The sequence below is a fragment of the Poeciliopsis prolifica genome, unplaced genomic scaffold (genome assembly GCF_027474105.1).
Source record: "Poeciliopsis prolifica strain line A6 unplaced genomic scaffold, Auburn_PproV2 SCAFFOLD035, whole genome shotgun sequence".
NCBI lineage: Eukaryota > Metazoa > Chordata > Actinopteri > Cyprinodontiformes > Poeciliidae > Poeciliopsis > Poeciliopsis prolifica.
Window position 1 is genome coordinate 2,684,825 of NW_026562410.1, and position 17,892 is coordinate 2,702,716.

General features: G+C 39.4%; 1 protein-coding gene across 9 annotated transcripts in view; it reads right to left on the reverse strand.

Moving 5' to 3' along the window:
• LOC129374297 (disabled homolog 2-interacting protein-like) overlaps nucleotides 1-17,892 on the reverse strand; it is a 163,410-nt gene that overhangs the window by 34,734 nt on the left and 110,784 nt on the right. For all 9 annotated transcript variants that reach the window (XM_055052656.1, XM_055052650.1, XM_055052651.1 and 6 more), the window contains 3 exons: nucleotides 14,684-14,837; nucleotides 12,084-12,182; nucleotides 8,083-8,637 (listed from right to left, as the gene is read on the reverse strand). In XM_055052656.1, coding sequence (XP_054908631.1) covers nucleotides 8,083-8,637; nucleotides 12,084-12,182; nucleotides 14,684-14,837 — 808 coding nt within the window. The remainder of the gene's footprint in view (nucleotides 1-8,082; nucleotides 8,638-12,083; nucleotides 12,183-14,683; nucleotides 14,838-17,892) is intronic.

Consider the following 17,892-nt stretch of genomic DNA (forward strand, 5'->3'; position numbering starts at 1 on the left):
AATTTGGCAACTTACGGTGGAAACCTTGAGATTACGTTAACAGAACAGTGTATGAAATGAAGTCAGACCAAACCTCTCTCGTTTCAGGTCAGTGAGGGTCGCCAAAAATGATTCCCATCTAGAAATGCAACAGTAACAAGAGGAAGAATATGTCGCAGATTTTAAATTTTGCTGATGTCGCCTTGTGGTGATTTTATGGTTTTCTAACTGTATAAACCAGTATTTCACAAAACTACAACAGAAACACATTTTTCGCATTATGTGTCATGTGATCAACAACTGGATGTTACTACTGGCAGAAATAACAAAGAAGATGACAGGAAGTATTAGAGAATGATGCTGCTGCAGGGTTGTTGTTTTTATTTTTATCAGTTTCTCATAAATCCTTTATTGTCAACAGCTAAACATCAGATTCATTGTTCCAGGTAGGGAAAACCATGCCTTGCTGCATTTTACAATGAATTTAAGTTTTATATGAAAGACTCTGACAAAAAGTATCTATTAAAACAATTTAAATCAGAACTGCTTTGAATGTATAGTTGGAACCGAAGCCCCTTAGCTTTTTCTTAAATACTGTTTATCTGAATTTGTTTTTCTTGAGGCAAAACGAATGTTTCATTCTGTCGTTATACAGTGTGTCTGGGAATAAAGTAAAAAAAAAAAAAAACATCCCCCGCTCGCAGCAGACTTCTTGTGGCTTTGATGTGAAACTGTGATGTCACTCATCCTGTCTGTGACGTCATTGGTGACTGTCTCTATATTCCAAGATTCGACAGAGAAATTCATTTGCGATTTCACGAGATTTAAACAAACACGACAGCAATGGAAGAGAGAAATTTGACTTTTGCAACTGTGGATATGTTAGAGAGACGGTGCGAGGAGATGGAGGAGGAAAATATCCTCCTTAAAGAATCACTGGAGGAACTTAACATGAAACTCCAAAATCTAACGGGAAGAAGAGACTCCACCATCGATAACTTGATCGCAGAAAATAAATTGCTGAGAGACGAAGAGGATGAACAAGAAAGACGGATCAGGGCTCTGACCGACGAACTGGAGGAGTCAAGAGCAAAAATTGAATCTTTAAAAAGAGAGTACAGGGACCTGGTCAGAGAGAATCAACACCTGTCAAAAACCAACATCTCGATCAGTCAACAAGCCAACAGTACATTACAGAAGAAGAAGAGAGATCGCCGCTGGCTCGAAAATGACAACGAGGAGCTAAACAAGGAAATCGTTGCCCTGAAATTAAAGATGAACAGGATCAAAACCAGAAAAGAGGCAGCCGACATCAAGAAGACTGAAAAGACCCGGGAAGAACCAAAGATGCCGGAGGAGACGAAACCAACGATGCTGAGGAGAGTTGGACATGTTTTTGTCTCAATGTACCGGGAGGGGACATTAAGATACTGGGTTCCCTCCTGGATATTTTAATAATGCTAAAATATACAATTTCAAACAAAAACAAATTATGAACAAACATCTAGACAAAAACATGTCCAACTCTCCTCAGCATTGTTGATGTGGTCTCTTCCAGAGAGCGGGTCTGGGGTGAAGCAGGATCGATGGGAGCGTTTTGGAGAGGCTGGTCTTTTGGACAGTGGAACCTCGGAGTCTGGAAAGCTTTGTGCTTCTTGTCCTGGTCGTGGAACACTGGACCGAGTGCGAAGCGGCCAGGATGAGGATCAGTGCCTCCAAATCCGAGGCCATGGTCCCAAGTCGGAAAAGGGTAGAGAGCCTTTTCCCGGGTCGAGGCCGGTGTCCTGCCCCAAGTGGAGGAGTTCAAGTATCTCGGGATCTTGTTCACTAATGAGGGAAGATGGGAGCGGGCGATCGACAGGCGGATCGGCGCAGCGTCTGCTGTGAAGCGGGCGCTGTACCGGTCCGCCGTGGTGAAGAGAGAGCTGAGCCAAACAGCGAAGCTCTCCATTTACCGGTCGATCTACGTTCCCGCCCTCATTTGGAAGAACGAGATCCCGGATACAAGCGGCCGAAATGGGTTTCCTCCGCAGGGTGTCTGGGCTCTCCCTCAGAGACAGGTGAGAAGCTCGGTCACCCGGGATGGACCCAGACTAGAGCCGCTGCTCCTTCACAGCCACTTGAGACTCTGGTCGGGATGTCTCATGGACGTCCATGAGGTCCCTCACCAGGGTCCCAGGGAGCCCCAGGGAAGACCCAGGACACGCTGGAGGGACCATGTCTCTCAGCTGGCCTGGGAACGCCTTTGGGTTCCCCCGGAGGAGCTGCAAGAAGTGGCTGGGGACAGAGAAGACTGGGCCTCCCCTCTGAAGCTGCTTCACCCGAGACCCGAACCTGGATTAGCAGCAGACGATGGACGGACGGACGGACGGAGGGATGGACGGACGGAGGGATGGACGGATGGGGGGACGGATGGATGGGTGGACAGACGGATGTATGGATGATAATTAAGTCCTTTGCAAACAGTAGAAACACAAAAACACGCACAAATTACGTTTTTTTTCCCCTTTGATGTTGTTTAATGGTTACTGTGGTAACTGTGGTTACTGTGGTAACCATGAAACAATCTCCCCTTCAGTTCAACCTTATGACTGGAGACACATTGTTGATGTAATCATTATAAAATAACTTGTTGTTAAGTATTGTTGATGTCATCATTATAAAATAACTTGTTGTTAAGTATTGTTGATGTCATCATTATAAAATAACTTGCTGTTAAGTATTGTTGATGTCATCATTATAAAATAACTTGCTGTTAAGTATTGTTGATGTCATCATTATAAAATAACTTGCTGTTAAGTATTGTTGATGTCATCATTATAAAATAACTTGCTGTTAAGTATTGTTGATGTCATCATTATAAAAAACTTGCTGTTAAGTATTGTTGATGTCATCATTATAAAATAACTTGCTGTTAAGTATTGTTGATGTCATCATTATAAAATAACTTGCTGTTAAGTATTGTTGATGTCATCATTATAAAATAACTTGCTGTTAAGTATTGTTGATGTCATCATTATAAAATAACTTGTTGTTAAGTATTGTTGATGTCATCATTATAAAATAACTTGTTGTTAAGTATTGTTGATGTCATCATTATAAAATAACTTGTTGTTAAGTATTGTTGATGTCATCATTATAAAATAACTTGTTGTTAAGTATTGTTGATGTCATCATTATAAAATAACTTGTTGTTAAGTATTGTTGATGTCATCATTATAAAATAACTTGCTGTTAAGTATTGTTGATGTCATCATTATAAAATAACTTGCTGTTAAGTATTGTTGATGTAATCATTATAAAATAACTTGCTGTTAAATATTGATAGATCAATATGATTTTCACAGCGTTGTTGTTGTTAGCAGCTGCTGAAAGTAACTAAAATAGTTACTGTTAATGTCACTTTGTTACTTTCCAAATGAAGGAGTCAGTAATCTAAGTTACTATTTCAAGGAGTAATCAGTAATCTGATAAAAGTTACTTTTTCAAAGTAACTATGCAATCACTGCCTGTGTGTAGATAGTTTGGCTGTAATGAAAGAATATAATCTAAGAAACACAAAGACAAGAACATCATAGAGCAAAACAGTACTGTAGTTTCAGTTTACTACGTATATACATGTATAGCCTATATATTATATTTATATAATTCATAATATAATACATAATATAATATTATACATATTATAATACAATATGTTATTATATATATATATATATATATATATATATATATATATATATATATATACACCAGAGCAATAGAGGCCCAGATCTACCACACCAGACAAGACCCAAGGTGTAGGTTGTGCAAGGAGGCCCCTGAGACAGTCCAGCACATCACAGCAGGGTGCAAGATACTGGCAGGGAAAGCGTACATGGAGCGACATAACCAAGTGGCAGGCATAGTGTACAGAAACATCTGTGCAGAATATGGACTGGAAACCCCAAGATCAAAGTGGGAAACACCCCCAAAGGTGGTGGAGAACGCCAGAGCTAAGATCCTGTGGGACTTCCAGATCCAGACAGACAAAATGGTAATGGCGAACCAACCAGACATTGTCGTAGTGGATAAACATAAGAGGAAAGCCGTTGTGGTAGATGTAGCAATACCAAGTGATTGCAACATCAGGAAAAAGGAGCACGAGAAACTGGAGAAATACCAGGGCCTCAGGGAAGAACTGGAGAGGGCCTGGAAGGTGAAGACCACAGTGGTGCCTGTGGTCATCGGGGCCCTCGGGGCAGTAACCCCCAAACTGGAGCAGTGGCTACAACAGATCCCAGGAACAACATCAGACATCTCAGTCCAGAAATGTGCAGTCCTTGGCACAGCCAAGATACTGCAGGACCCTCAAGCTCCCAGGCCTCTGGTAGAGGACCCGAGCTCAGAGGATAAGAACCACCCGCGGTGGGTGAGAAGGGAATTTTTTATATATATATATATATATATATATATATATATATATATATATATATATATATATATATATATATATATATATATATCAATGTCAAATTTATTTATATAGCACGTGTATATATATATATATATAATATATATATATAATATATATATATATATATATATATATATATATATATATATATATATATATATATATATATATATACGTCAATGTCAAATTTATTTATATAGCACTTTACGCACAGGAACGACAGTAACACAAATAGATAAAAACAGAATATCAAAAAATTGCTTCAGTTAAAAGCCAACGAATAAAAATGAGTTTTGAGAAGCGATTCAAAATGATCCAGGCTGCTAGCAGATCTAATGTGAAAAGGCAAATTGTTCCATAAATTAGGAGCAACAACAGAAAAAGCCTGATCTCATTTCCTTAGTCGGGTCTGAGGGACTGTAAGTAAAAGCTGATTGTTTGATGTGAGGGTTCTGGATACAGACTGAAATTTTAAAAGATCCTGAAGATAAGGGGGCGCTAACCCATTTAAAACTTTATAAGTTAATAAAAGAATCTTAAAATCTATTCTATACATAGCAGGCAGCCAGTGTAAATTGACCAGCGTAGGCCTTATATGGTCATGCTTCCTGGTTCCTGTAAGAAGCCGTGCCGCTGCATTCTGGATCATTTGAAGTCGATGAATCTGTGATTTAACCATGCCACTATATGAAGAATTACAATAATCCAGACGAGTGGTAATGAAGGCATGGATTAGTCCTTCAAAGTCCTTAAAACAAAAATAAGATTTGACTTTTGCTAAAATCCATAGGTGATAAAAACACGATTTAACGACAAAACTAACTTGTTTATCGAGCTTTAAACAGCTATCAAAAGTAAAGCCAAGATTCCTAACTGAGGTTTCACAAAATTGAGCTAAAGAGCCCAGAATCTGATCTGGTTTTGTAGTGTAAAGACTTTGGCCAAATAATATAACTTGAGTTTTTCTTTGGTTTAGGTGAAGAAAGTTTTGTCCCATCCAAGATTTAACTTCAGCCAAACAATCTGTCAATAACTGAAGAGATTCTTTATTTCCATTTTTTTGTTTAAGGGGCATATAATTCTGGATGTCATCTGCAAAGCAATGAAAGGAAACGTTAAATTTATGGAAAATCTGACCTAGAAGTAATAAATATAAAATGAACAAAATGGGATCTAAAATTGAGCCTTGGGGGATGCCATACTTTAAAGGTTTGGCCCCAGAATAGCTTGTTCAAATATAACTCTGCAATTTTTGGATCATGACTTAGTTGGTGCAACATGAAACGAGGCTTCAACATTAAGTATTAAAAGCAAACCATCCAACACTGGCCGCAAGATCTAGAAAAATAAACGGCATCCAAGCTGCTGCGGAAGATATCCATTTTAGGCTTGAAATATTTTCAGATATTTCTGCTTTGTGCTGCTGGCACCGCATGACTTGCTTAAAAAAAAAAAACATAGAAAGCCCCACATACTTTCAAGTATAAAGAAAGCTGTAATAATTACCAGTCAACATTTTCCCTTTGCATGACAGTCCAAAAGCTGTCCGCTGCCTGCTAGTTTCTCTAACGAGACTGCAGAGGCGAACAGGAAAACACAGCCGGTTCAATTCGTTCCTGATGGGATTTTTGTGAACTTTCTTCTCAGTGCCAGAAGAAGAGTTTTACTGAAATCCAGACATGACAGATGACCACAAGGTGAACAAGACGTAATAGGCCTGAAAGACCTAAAAAGAGCTTTAGTGAGAAGGACAGGATTAACTGATTGGTAATTAAAGACGCGGCCCTCGCCTCTCAGGGGATCAGCAGAGGCCTGGTCCTCCAATCAATCAGCAGATATTAGAGACCAGCCTAAACCACCAACGGGCTGGTGCTGCTGTGAGGACAGACATTCCTTCTTAAATGCCAATCATTCATCAATCTGCCAGGCTGCGATAAAACCCCAAGAAGCTGTTGGGAAAACTAAGCCGAGGCACAAACTGCATGGAGGAAACCATGGCGGATGAGGAGCTAAAGGACAAAAGTTGCCCAAAGTAACACTGTCACTTTCTCTTTGTTAATGAACCAAAGCCGCATGACATGCATGGTCCTTGCATCATGTCATTACTTATATTATTTTGCCATTACCATTATATTACTTAAAAATGGTCTCCAAACAACAATATTATCGTTTATCGCAATAACATTTTATCGTCCATCAAAATGTGTTATCGTGACAGGCCTACACACAAGTGATGTTTAGTGTAGATAATTTATTACCAGGGACGGCATAGTTACTTTGACAAAAGTAATTTGATTACTCAATGAAAAACATCAGCAAGAAAATGTGCATCTCTTTTACCTACATCGTTTACGTTTGTGTCACACATAAATCGTAACTCCCCAAGGAAAAAGAAGAAAGCAACAATGTGTGTTCACTAAAAAAAAATTAAATACAAAAATACTAACACACAGTAACTTGGATACGTAATTTTAATTTAATTATTGGATTGTAAGTAGAAACACATTACCCTCCCCTCCCCCCACGATAAACTTGCTCCTACGCCCTTGCCATAAACTACACCTACAGCTAAATGCCACTGATGTCATGTTTCACTTTAGGGTCTTTTTGTTCAGGGTTCTAGTGTTAGTTTCCTGCCACAAGTAGTGCTTCATAAGTAGGCCAGACACTTTAGTTCAGGTCTCATCAGGCCAGAGAGAATTGTTCCACATGTCTGCTGTGCACTCTGTATGACCTCTGGGGAATAAAGGGAGCGCTTAACTTTTAAAAACCTTGGCGTTGCTTGTCACCAGCAGCTAGCTGCTAAGTGACGGAGTGCAAAAATCAATAAAATATGTGTAGCTTCTGAAACTGTGCTTTTCATAAAGTTCATATGCCACATTTAATAATATGCTCCAATTCCACACAAAGTGCCTCAGCAGGAATTACACTGGATATAGATGATAAACAAACTCCCTCTGCGTTGTAAGTAATTGTAGATTTTTATGCATGTAACTGAAACAAAAATGTTTTTTTTTTAAGTACATTTTTCCAAGCTAATTTAAAACTTCTGGGATTCAGGCTGTTTCTGGTTGGCTTTGTAAAAAAGGAAGCAATTGAGCTTTTTTTTCCTCTTCAGAGACAGATAAGAGGACATACATTTTTTCTCAAACTTTTCAACGTTGTTGCTCAGTAAAGTACAATGATTCCTTTACTTGGGTAGACGGATAAAGGGTTATTTGAGTCCAACGGTCTGCTGTCATGGGAGACTTAGCCGCAGCTGTAGTGAACTAATCTGCAGCCGGCGGTGAATATTTTTGAGCTTCGGTATGCTGCGAGGCACCGCAGGAGATGCATGTAAGGGATTAGCTCGAGTTCTGACTGTAATTCAGGCGGCTATGTCAAGAAGAAATCACTTGTGTGTCTGCCGTTGGCGCTACGGCTGTGTTTAAAGAGGGAGGTTGGGGTCAGGAGTTCACCGGATTAGCAGGCAGCAGAGGAATTGTTAACCTCTCTGAGCTTTTGTAATGTGAAGTTAGAGGCTCATGGCAAAATAATGGGCTGACATTGTCCCTTTTTTTTTTATTATCTGAGTCGTTCCTGCAGAGAACAGGAACGCTGGATGAATGGAAACTGATAAAACTGAGGTTGAGTAGGGGATCACCAACCTTCGCCTTGCCGGTGCTCTGAAGGATGTGCACCAACGCGCACGCCACCTCCTCCTTGTTCTTGACGCTGATGGCCGGCTCCAGCACCGAGCACAGCATCATGTAGTTGTTGGTGGTGTACTCCGCAAACTCCTTGTACATCTCCATCGGAAGGATGTTCATGCTCTGATAGCGGGCCTTGATCCGGATCATGGGGGCCGACGTCTTACCCTTGGGCGGGGTGGGTGTGCTGACCGGGTACCACTTCTCCACGAACTGCCGCCCGGTGACGGTCAGGACGGGGATGCTGACGAGGCCGATGTAGTTGTTTTTGTCCTTCTTCTTCTTCTTGTCCGTGTCCTTGTAGAGGTGCGCCGTGATGCTCCGGACGCCGGGCAGGTTGCTGAACTCGAAGTGCTCCCCCCAGAACAGGTTGTCGGTCTTGAGCTTGCAGGTGGTGCGAGCGTACAGTGAGTCATCGAGGAAGAGCTCACAGAAGTATTTCTTTTTGGCCGGCAGGTCCTTGGCCTCGATGATCCACAGCCTCAGCATGTTTTCCACTCGCCGACTGTTGTCCTGAAGAGGGAGGATAACAGGAACTGAGTTAACCTTGAGAACGAGTGGGAGGGAACAAGAAAATAGCTGCAGAAATACCTCGAATTCACTGATGTTCCCAGGCAGCAAATATATTCAGTCCATTAAAACATCTCAGATTAAGCTGTATTTCTATTTTAAATGACTAAAAACAACTCGAGGGGGTTTCTAACACGCCCCTTGATTTCCATTTATTAAAAAGCAAAGAAATGTCCCTTGTTTTTCTCTAAATGCAAGAAGCATTTCAGGTCATTGACTGATTTCACCAAAGGTGATCTGCCACGTCATTCATATTGCACTGAAATAGCAAAAAAAAAAAAAAAAAAAGAGAGAGAAAGAAACAGAAAGAGAGAGCGGCAGATTCTGACATTTTAAAAATGAAATACCAGACCTCAAAAAGTCACAAAGACGCCCTCGGATTCCTGAAGTACTCAATCAAAGTAAGTCTAGGTAAACAAGGAGAAGCAGCGTTCAGCTTCTATCCACCACAAATCTGGAACAAACTTCCAGAAAACTGCAAAGCAGCCGAAACACTGAGGTCCTACAAACAGAGTAAAACCCACAAGTTTTAGAGATGCCTTTGAACCATAATAAATGGAACGTTGACCAATGGACTTGATGTGCATTGATGATTTTAATGACAGCCCTTGACAGAATATATTGTCTGTTATTAGTTTCAAAAGTATTGACTGCAGTTTTTTTTTTTTATGTTTTCATGATGAAAAGCACTTTGAACTGCTACGTTGTTCAAATGTGCTATGCAAATAAACAGGATTTATTGATAGATAAATACATAATTCAGTGTGATACAAGACAAATAAGCCACTTTCGGTGGTCCAAGAGATTTTCTAGAGCTCTGAATATTATTGTATTACTTTTAATTTTTTCCACCACAGTTTCTTGTACCTCGGTGCTCTGCAGATTGATCTTCATGATCTTGTCTGTGCACTAATGTTATTTGGCAAACCTATGAGGCCTTCATAGAACAGACTTATTTATGCTAAAGTGAATGTAGCTCAGGTGATCTATGAAGTAGTTATGTGATTTCTTAAGACAGTTGATTTCACCGAGTCTTATTTAGGTCTATGGATGTCGGGGGGATTTTATTTTGACAGTTTTGATTTTTATTAGTGAAAATAAAAGGACAACTTTGCATCACTTTCCTCTACTCTACAATGATGGACCTCTTTTCTAAAGACTGCATGATAGAGAAGGTTTCTGCATAAAGAGGGAGCTGAAAGTCGGAGCGCTAAAATGTTTATCAGTGCAGTTAGTTTTTTTTTTTTTTTTTAACATAAGATTTGACCGTAACTGAGATAAATGACCTTGAAGGAGCAGCAGCTGTGATAAGAGTTAAATCTATTAAAAACTATTAAATCAGCGAGAAACTGAGCTGCAGCGATTCCTTTCTTACCCACTTCAGCGCTTAATACAAAAGATCGTCCTTAAGAGAATGAAAGGAGAGCTGCTGTCCCATGATGCCTTGCAGCATTAACGCACTGTTCAACAGGTGAAGACTTTTTTCTTTTTCCTGTGTTGCAAAGATAGTTATTATTTTCATGCAGGCATATTTATTAGGACTGTTGATGACTGCTTGGCGGAGAAGATGGGAAACTGTATTTTATTTTTTTTTCTGATGTCATGGTTTTGCAATTTGTGACTAATCCTGCACTTCCTACTATCACTGACTAACACAGATGGGATTTATAGTTACACTGTCTGAGACATCTGGTTGTTGACCTCTTTCAGGAAATGTACTCTTTTCTACACATTTTCTGGATAAAACTAGTCATATTTAGCTTTCTCTCTAAAAGCAGAACCACATCCTCCATGTCACCACATGACTTTTCATCTCCAATAAAAAAGAAATCCAAATGTTTCTTCTTCTAAAAAAAAAATAATTAAAAAAAATGTTCACAGGTTCCTCTTTGTGTCTCAATTCAGTTATTTTTCTTCATAAAACATTGAGCAATTTTTTTTATTGAATACCTTTTTGTTGCTTTGCAGGTCAATCCGGAGACAATCACTCCTACACACTGGGATTGAAAAAGCAATCACTTCCCAACCACATTCATCCTGCCAAAGCGAACTCAAGTGCTTCATGTGCCGAGTCATTCAGCACAGATAGTACAAAGGTCCTACTATCTGGTTGCTTTCCCATCTGCCAGCCCAAGATCTACTGTATTTGGCTGCGCTGCGTCAGAATCTGAATTGAATTAGTCTTTGTATGAATCTCACTATGAAGTGCTGCACAAAAAAATATTTCTTCCCCTTGAACCTTTTCGCTTTTTTGTCATCTCAAGGTCCCAGGTGCTTTATTTAGATTTTATGTGAAAGACCAACAGAAGACAACAAAAATAGGTTGAAGAGGAAAGAAAATGATTTAACGATTTTACTGGATTACATTTGCTGCTTTTTTAGGGATGTATCCATCAGTTTTAGCTCATTTTAAGGCAGCAATGTTTATTATTCCAAACTCTGTAATTGGATCTACACACATCAGTTTTCAGGTGTTGCTGTAGTTACTCAACTTTTTCTATTTTTTGTTTTTTTTTATTTTGTTGTTCTGTTTCAGTAAAATGATAGAGGATTTTACGAGCTGGTTTATTAAAATAAACATTTTAAAGACGGAGAACATTTGAAAATTTATTTCCCACTGGTGCCATTCATAAACCTCTACAACTTTTAGCTTGAATACTTTTATTCAGGAGGGGAAACGTATATCCAAACTTTTCAAATTTTTTGCACACTTAATTATAAATGCTGTGAAAATTAATTTACTTGAATAATTTCTTTCGGTTACTCTTATAACTTTCTTTACTTTATAGTCGATTGGATTTTGTATGATCAGACATGAAGACCGTAAACACACTCACTTTGCTGGATTACAATATATTTCTATGTCTTTCCACGTCACATGATAATCATCATGGTAAGGGAAGTAAAAAAAAAAAAAAGAATCTCCAAAGCTCAATATATTTTTTTTTTCCTTAAGAAATGTTGGAATTCTATCCCATCATCACAAGCAAACATGTGGAGTTTAGGTAGCACCTATATTGGAGGAGCAAATATCCAAATATCTAAGTAATGGCACATGTAGGAATGAACAGCTCACATATTTTCAATCGGAAAATCTTCTCGCCTTGACATGCTTGGCACCCAAGTCTTCGCTGCACAACAGATCAACAGAGGAAAGCACTTAAAGTGTTTCTCCATCCCACCAGAGAATCCTAAACCCTTAAGTTGTGGTCTACACAAAGAGCTAACCTTGCTGGGAAGACTAGATATTGTTGTTAGTAATTACTACAGTGTTGACACTTTAATGCGTCTTTATCTGTGTTGCAGAGCGAGGTTTTGTAATTGGGACACTTGTGCTGATTGCCCAACGGTTCCCCGGTCCCCTTTGCACATCGCGTGCATTTACATACCTTGTTCGGCTGCACGGCTCTCCTCAGATTCTCCATCCATTTGTCTCTCTCGGCTGCCGAACGGCAGGAAAAACATTTGCTTCCTGTGGAGGTGGTGACCTACCGCAGAGGCAGAAAGACAGGAGGAAAACAAATGCTTCGATGATCGAGCCTCACGGAAGAAAGGAGACGACTAAGCTTTCACGGTGAGCCCAGTTAAAACGCATCACATTAGCAGCCAGAGAGAAATAACCTTGTGAAAAATAAACAGAAGCGGATGACAGGAAACAGAAAATGACCAGTGGGAAATGACTTGTCATTTCGGCTAATTTCACAATGGATAGAAACAGCCTGAGTGAAGTCAGCTTCACTGCTATACACTGCTTCTTTTGTGCTATACACACAAATCTACATATACATAATAATATTCTCAAAGAAATTGTTAAAAATGCTAATCTGACTCTACAGTTTGAGTGTGTATCCAATAAAACATGGAGATGGTGAGGACTGGTGGGCAGTTTCCAATCAGACCACAAAGAATGACTAATCAGACAAGAACAGGCTGTCCAAAGGTCACAGCTTCCTTGACCTTTTCTTCCTTTTAACGTCCAAGAAAAATTCAGACATATAGAAACAAGTAGCTCGCTGTCATGCAAATTGGGGAAGCTCTTTTTGCTCGGCAGCAGCCTGATGTAATGGTGCTAAGAGTTTTTGCCATACTCAAGTCATCTGAAATATTCAGCAGTTTCTCTTTTCAAACATGTCTTTGTTAGGGACGTTTAATTTTCCAGTGATCGGAGATAATACAGTACAGCTGTATTTTATTACCTTTTTTATTTCTATTCATTGATTGTCTTTAGTTGTTTAGTTGTGCTGGTGTAAAACCTTTCATTTTCTCTCTTGACATATGCTATGTTGTACTTAATCACTTAATTAATCACTTCTTAACCATAAATATCAAACATTCCAGCTGTTTGTTGTTTTACTTTTTATCTTTTAATTTTTGGAAATATTTGGTCTGAAAACTATCCAAAAAAATAAAATATATATATTATATATATATATATATATATATATATATATATATATATATATATATATAATATATATATATATATATATATATATTATATAATATATATATATATATGTTTTTGACTAAGAATTGGCTGAAACATTGACCATGAGAACAAATTATAATCTCTGATTGATGTAAAGAAGTCAGATGGGGGAAAAAAAAAGAAAAAAAAACCCCATAAAAAATCAGAATCAGAATTTCGATTGAGCAAGGCATCAGAGGAAATCAACACAACTATTTGAAACAGCAGCAGTTGTAACAGCAGGGTAAGCTGTACACATACCACTTAAAGTACATATTATGATCCTGTAACAATGTTTAGATGAATGTGTTAGTGATTAACACACACAGAGTTTACCCTCCCCCCCAAACCCCCTTATCTCTGCTGGGTATCAAATCTGGCTCATTAGCAGCTAGCATATAGTGAGGGGTTTGGAGCCCCACTGCTGCCTGCTGAGCCTGTAAACAACACTGATGAGACAGTTGAGTCATCATGAGTAAAGTTCCAGGCAACGAAACCAAAACAAAGTGAGGAAAGACCCTAAATCAGCTTGGTGACAATTTTCTGAATGCTAGTCATTGTGGCAGCCCTCTTGTCGATGCAGGGACGATTTCTCAAGATTTTTTTTTTAAATCAAAGTCCACAGTTAATGATTCTGGGAAGAGAAAAAAAAACATGACATACTGATTTCTTCTAAAACCTTCTTGGGTGTGTGAACCAAAAAATAGTGGTAGTGGTGGAGCGTTTAGTGGAAGTATCCCAAAAGGACTATTTCAGCAGGCTAGAGGTTGTAGCAGTGGAGTGAAAAATAAAATGTTAAGTGCCAATCATTTCTGTGTTTGATCAGAGGCATAAAACAGAACTCTCCTATGCTGGGCTTTGGCTTACAATCCATGAACCCCAAATCTGTAATTTATCAAAATACTAATGTCTTGTTTCACTCGCAAAAGACATGAGTCTTGAAAACTTTTTATGACCTTGTCGTGTCTGACTGGCGGTTGTTTTCCAAGTGCTGGAGTTTCAGGCTGAATGGCGAAAAGGCTCTAGAAAAACGGCCGCAGTTCAACAGCAAAGAATTTTATTTCAAATTTCAACTCGTATCACAACAAACGAATCATGACTGATTCAACAATTCCTGTTGACACCGTTTCCAAATCGTGCTGGTATCAATACATTTCTGTATTCAACCAGTCCCAATGTAAGACCTCTGCTTGGAAATAAACTCCAGACACACATATAATTGAAAATGCACACTGAAATCAACTGGTGACTCTGTTGGATAAGATGCTTTCTATTGGTCTAAAACTGAGCAATTAATAGCTTGAATGTTCAGCTTGATGAAAGACACATTTAGTTATATATGCATTTTCATTATTAAAGTATCTAAATCATGCTGGAATAGCTAATTTAATAATTTTGTTATACTTTTGAGGATTTTAGAAATAAAGTATGAGGAAGCACAAGAAATTTGCGCTATTTGCTGCTGGTTCAACTGTTAATTTTATGAGGTTGTGCGCGGGGAGAAAAAGAGCACCGCCTCACCTCGAAGCAGTAGTCCTGGCCGAGGATGCTGCTGTGCACAGGCTTGATGATGACCTCGTCCTCCATGCTTAAGTCCAGGGCTTCCACGGCGCTACTGGGGCTGAGCAGTGATTCATGGGAGCGAGACTCCTTCAGTCTTGGCATCAAATGCGATCTACAGGAGGAGGGGAGGAGAGGAGAGGGTGGTGAGAACTGAGTCACTGTGCAGACTCACTGTACAGGAGAGGGAACATATGCAGCTAGCATTCATGGTGAGTGTGAAGACGGAGTGTGAGGACGACAGCGGCAGGCCACTTGCCTTGAAGCTGACAAGCTCACAGCGTGACGGGGCTCGCGACTGATTGTATAGAGGAACATGTTGACATACTCCCTGAAAAGAGTGGATGCTGACGGAGGCTTTGAAACATCTAACTTTCAATCTTGGGCACCGATGCATAAGTTCAAAACCAATGCTATGGATCCACAAATGCGAAGCAAATTACAGAATCAATGTCCAAAAACCCAGATTGTACTGCTGACAATAAACTATTAGCTGCATAACATTATCATTTTAACTTCTTGGGTGAAATACAACCCATCATTTACCACAAAGTACTAAGTTTGCCAACATTTCCTGTTTATTTTACCAAGTTTGATTGGATTTGTATTTTTCTTTTTGCACTATGGTTCAAATCCCTATATAATATTAGGTGTGAATTTAAAGTAGATTAAAGTGAAAAAATGGGAGAAAATGTAGAAAAATAAAATCTTCAATAAAACAATAATGCTTGTGGAAAAACTAATGCCTAACTTTACCTGAGACACCATTTTCTATAGTAATGCCAAATTTTGTTTTGACAAAGTTACATTATAAGGCACAAAAAAAAAAACAAACAAACAAAAATCCCCTGTGAAACATGTAACAGAAATGCTGGAGAGAAGCAAGAGACTCATTTGCACGGTGTCCTGCCACCTTTAGATGTGTCCCTAGTCCAACACACCTGAATCAAATGGCAGAATCCCGCCCGCGGTTCTCAATCATGTTCTCCAAAATGTGTGTTGTAGGTACACCCAACAGTTGTAGGACATCGGCTCTTGAGGTCTGGAGTTGAAGGCCATTGGCCTAAAGGGTTTGTTTTATACAAAGTATTTATCAGAAGACTGATAAATATAGTCTTCTCAGTAATGTGCACTGCTAGGCCAAGTTTGCTTGGTCTTCCTGAGGGTATTTCACATTGGCTAAGGATTTGTAGGGTCTTTTCCTTAACTGACTTTTCTTAATTACTCTACAAACTGAGAAAATGCACCTTTTTTACCTTCTGAGAAACAGCGATGTTAACTTTGCAGAGGTTTTCTTTTTTCAAAAGCTTGCAATTGTATCACCTGCCCTCACCGCCTGATTACAGCAAACAAGTTGGATCTGTAGAGGGCTAATTGAGTTCATTGACCTTGGAAAAACCAATTTTAGAGCTGAAATTTCTTTCTGGTAGGGTAAGTCTTCTGCTACTCTCCCCACATAGGATTGTAAATATAAAAAGGAAAAAAAACAACAAAAAAACACCACATCAATCTTATTCCAAGTGTCAGGAAAAAAAAAGTCAATTACAACTGCTTCAAGTCAGGTTTCTGATTTTTATTTATCGCAGTCGCAGAAATTACGAGTTGAGGTGCCAACATCTCTGCGAGTTACTGCGAATGTTTTCTCCATCGAACTGTGATAAGGACCCCGACATGCATCTTCGAGTGCGTCAATCCCCTGACAAATGCAACCAGAGGGCTCAGTTCTTTCCCTGATTATTTTTGCCAAAGAAGATTAGTAAACAAAGTAAAGAGCTCTTGACTGTTTACGGCGTTTGATGCCGTCCTAGTTTCCGGAGCTGAAGCTGGGGAATATTGCCTCCTCATGCTTTGCATCCAATACTGATTATGTGTTTCATGCCAGTCCTCACTATTTATATCAAACAGACTGTTCTAGATTTGGTCACCTTACAAACATAAACTTCTATGCATTTGCGGGCATTTTATGAGCTGCTAGACCAACACAAAGCATTGAGGAAATAAAAGGAAGATCATAGATGATATGTGGATGCATGTTCTCAACCCTTGTGAGACATACTTTCTAGGACTGCCTTTTGCTGTAATTATAGCTGCATATCTTTTGGGGATATGTCTTTAGCACCTTATAATTTAACTAATTATTCAATATAAGATAGCTCAAGGTCATTCAGTTTGGAGGGAACCTCTCCGACACGTGGGTTTTGTTTGATCCGTGGCGGTAAACTGCGGCTCTGGTTGAGAGTTTAGTGTCGACGTCTTCCTCGAAAGGACCTTTGTCCCAGTTTCATGTCTTTTGCAGCATCTCCAAGATTTTATTTACTTCCCTCCGTCCACCTATAACTCTAAACAGCTTAAAGTAAAGCATTCCCCTTACTGTGACTCTGCCACCACGATGTTCGATTTTGTTTTACCAAAGGGAAGATGTTTTTAGCGTAATGTGTAGTGTTCTTTCTCAAAATGCATCATTTACAAATACTGTGCGACATTGATACGAATCCACAGTTTTTGCCCATCACACCCTAATAAAAAGTTAAATTGACAAATGCAGAAAAGCTTAAGTGCAATAACTACTTTTGCAACAAACTGTTTACTCGCGTCCTCCTACTGGCCGCTGACATCACTCATGTCCCGGTGAGTCTCATGCCGATACAAGGGTCACGTGTTTATTATTCCAGAGGGGGGAGGGAAGTGGCAACAGGCCCGCTACATGACTCTACAGCAACTCTGAAATAAAGACTGAGGGGTCAGCTCTGAGAGTAATGAGTGAGAACAATCATTTAGCAGGTTCCTCTAAGAACAGATTACATGGTAAGCCAGTGTATCTGCGTGAGCCTGCGTGTGTCATGTACATCTTGTCTGATGATTTTCGTAAGGCGCATTCCGGGAAAAACATAGTGGATGTACAGGCAGATTTTCTACATTTCAGCAGCTCTGCTGTAAAATCTGAGGTCGCATGTGAAAGTGGACAGTGGTTTTCGGATTTTAATCTCTTGGACACAAACATACGTGTACACGCAGACTCAAATGGAAAAATGCCATCGAGCAGTTGGGGGGAAAATAAACAAAAAAAAAACAAAAAAATCGCAGTCATATCCTGACAATTCCCTGCAGGGAAAGTGTGTTTGCACCTTCCTCTGCTTTATGATTGGCTGCTTGGGTGCTGGGCAGAACTG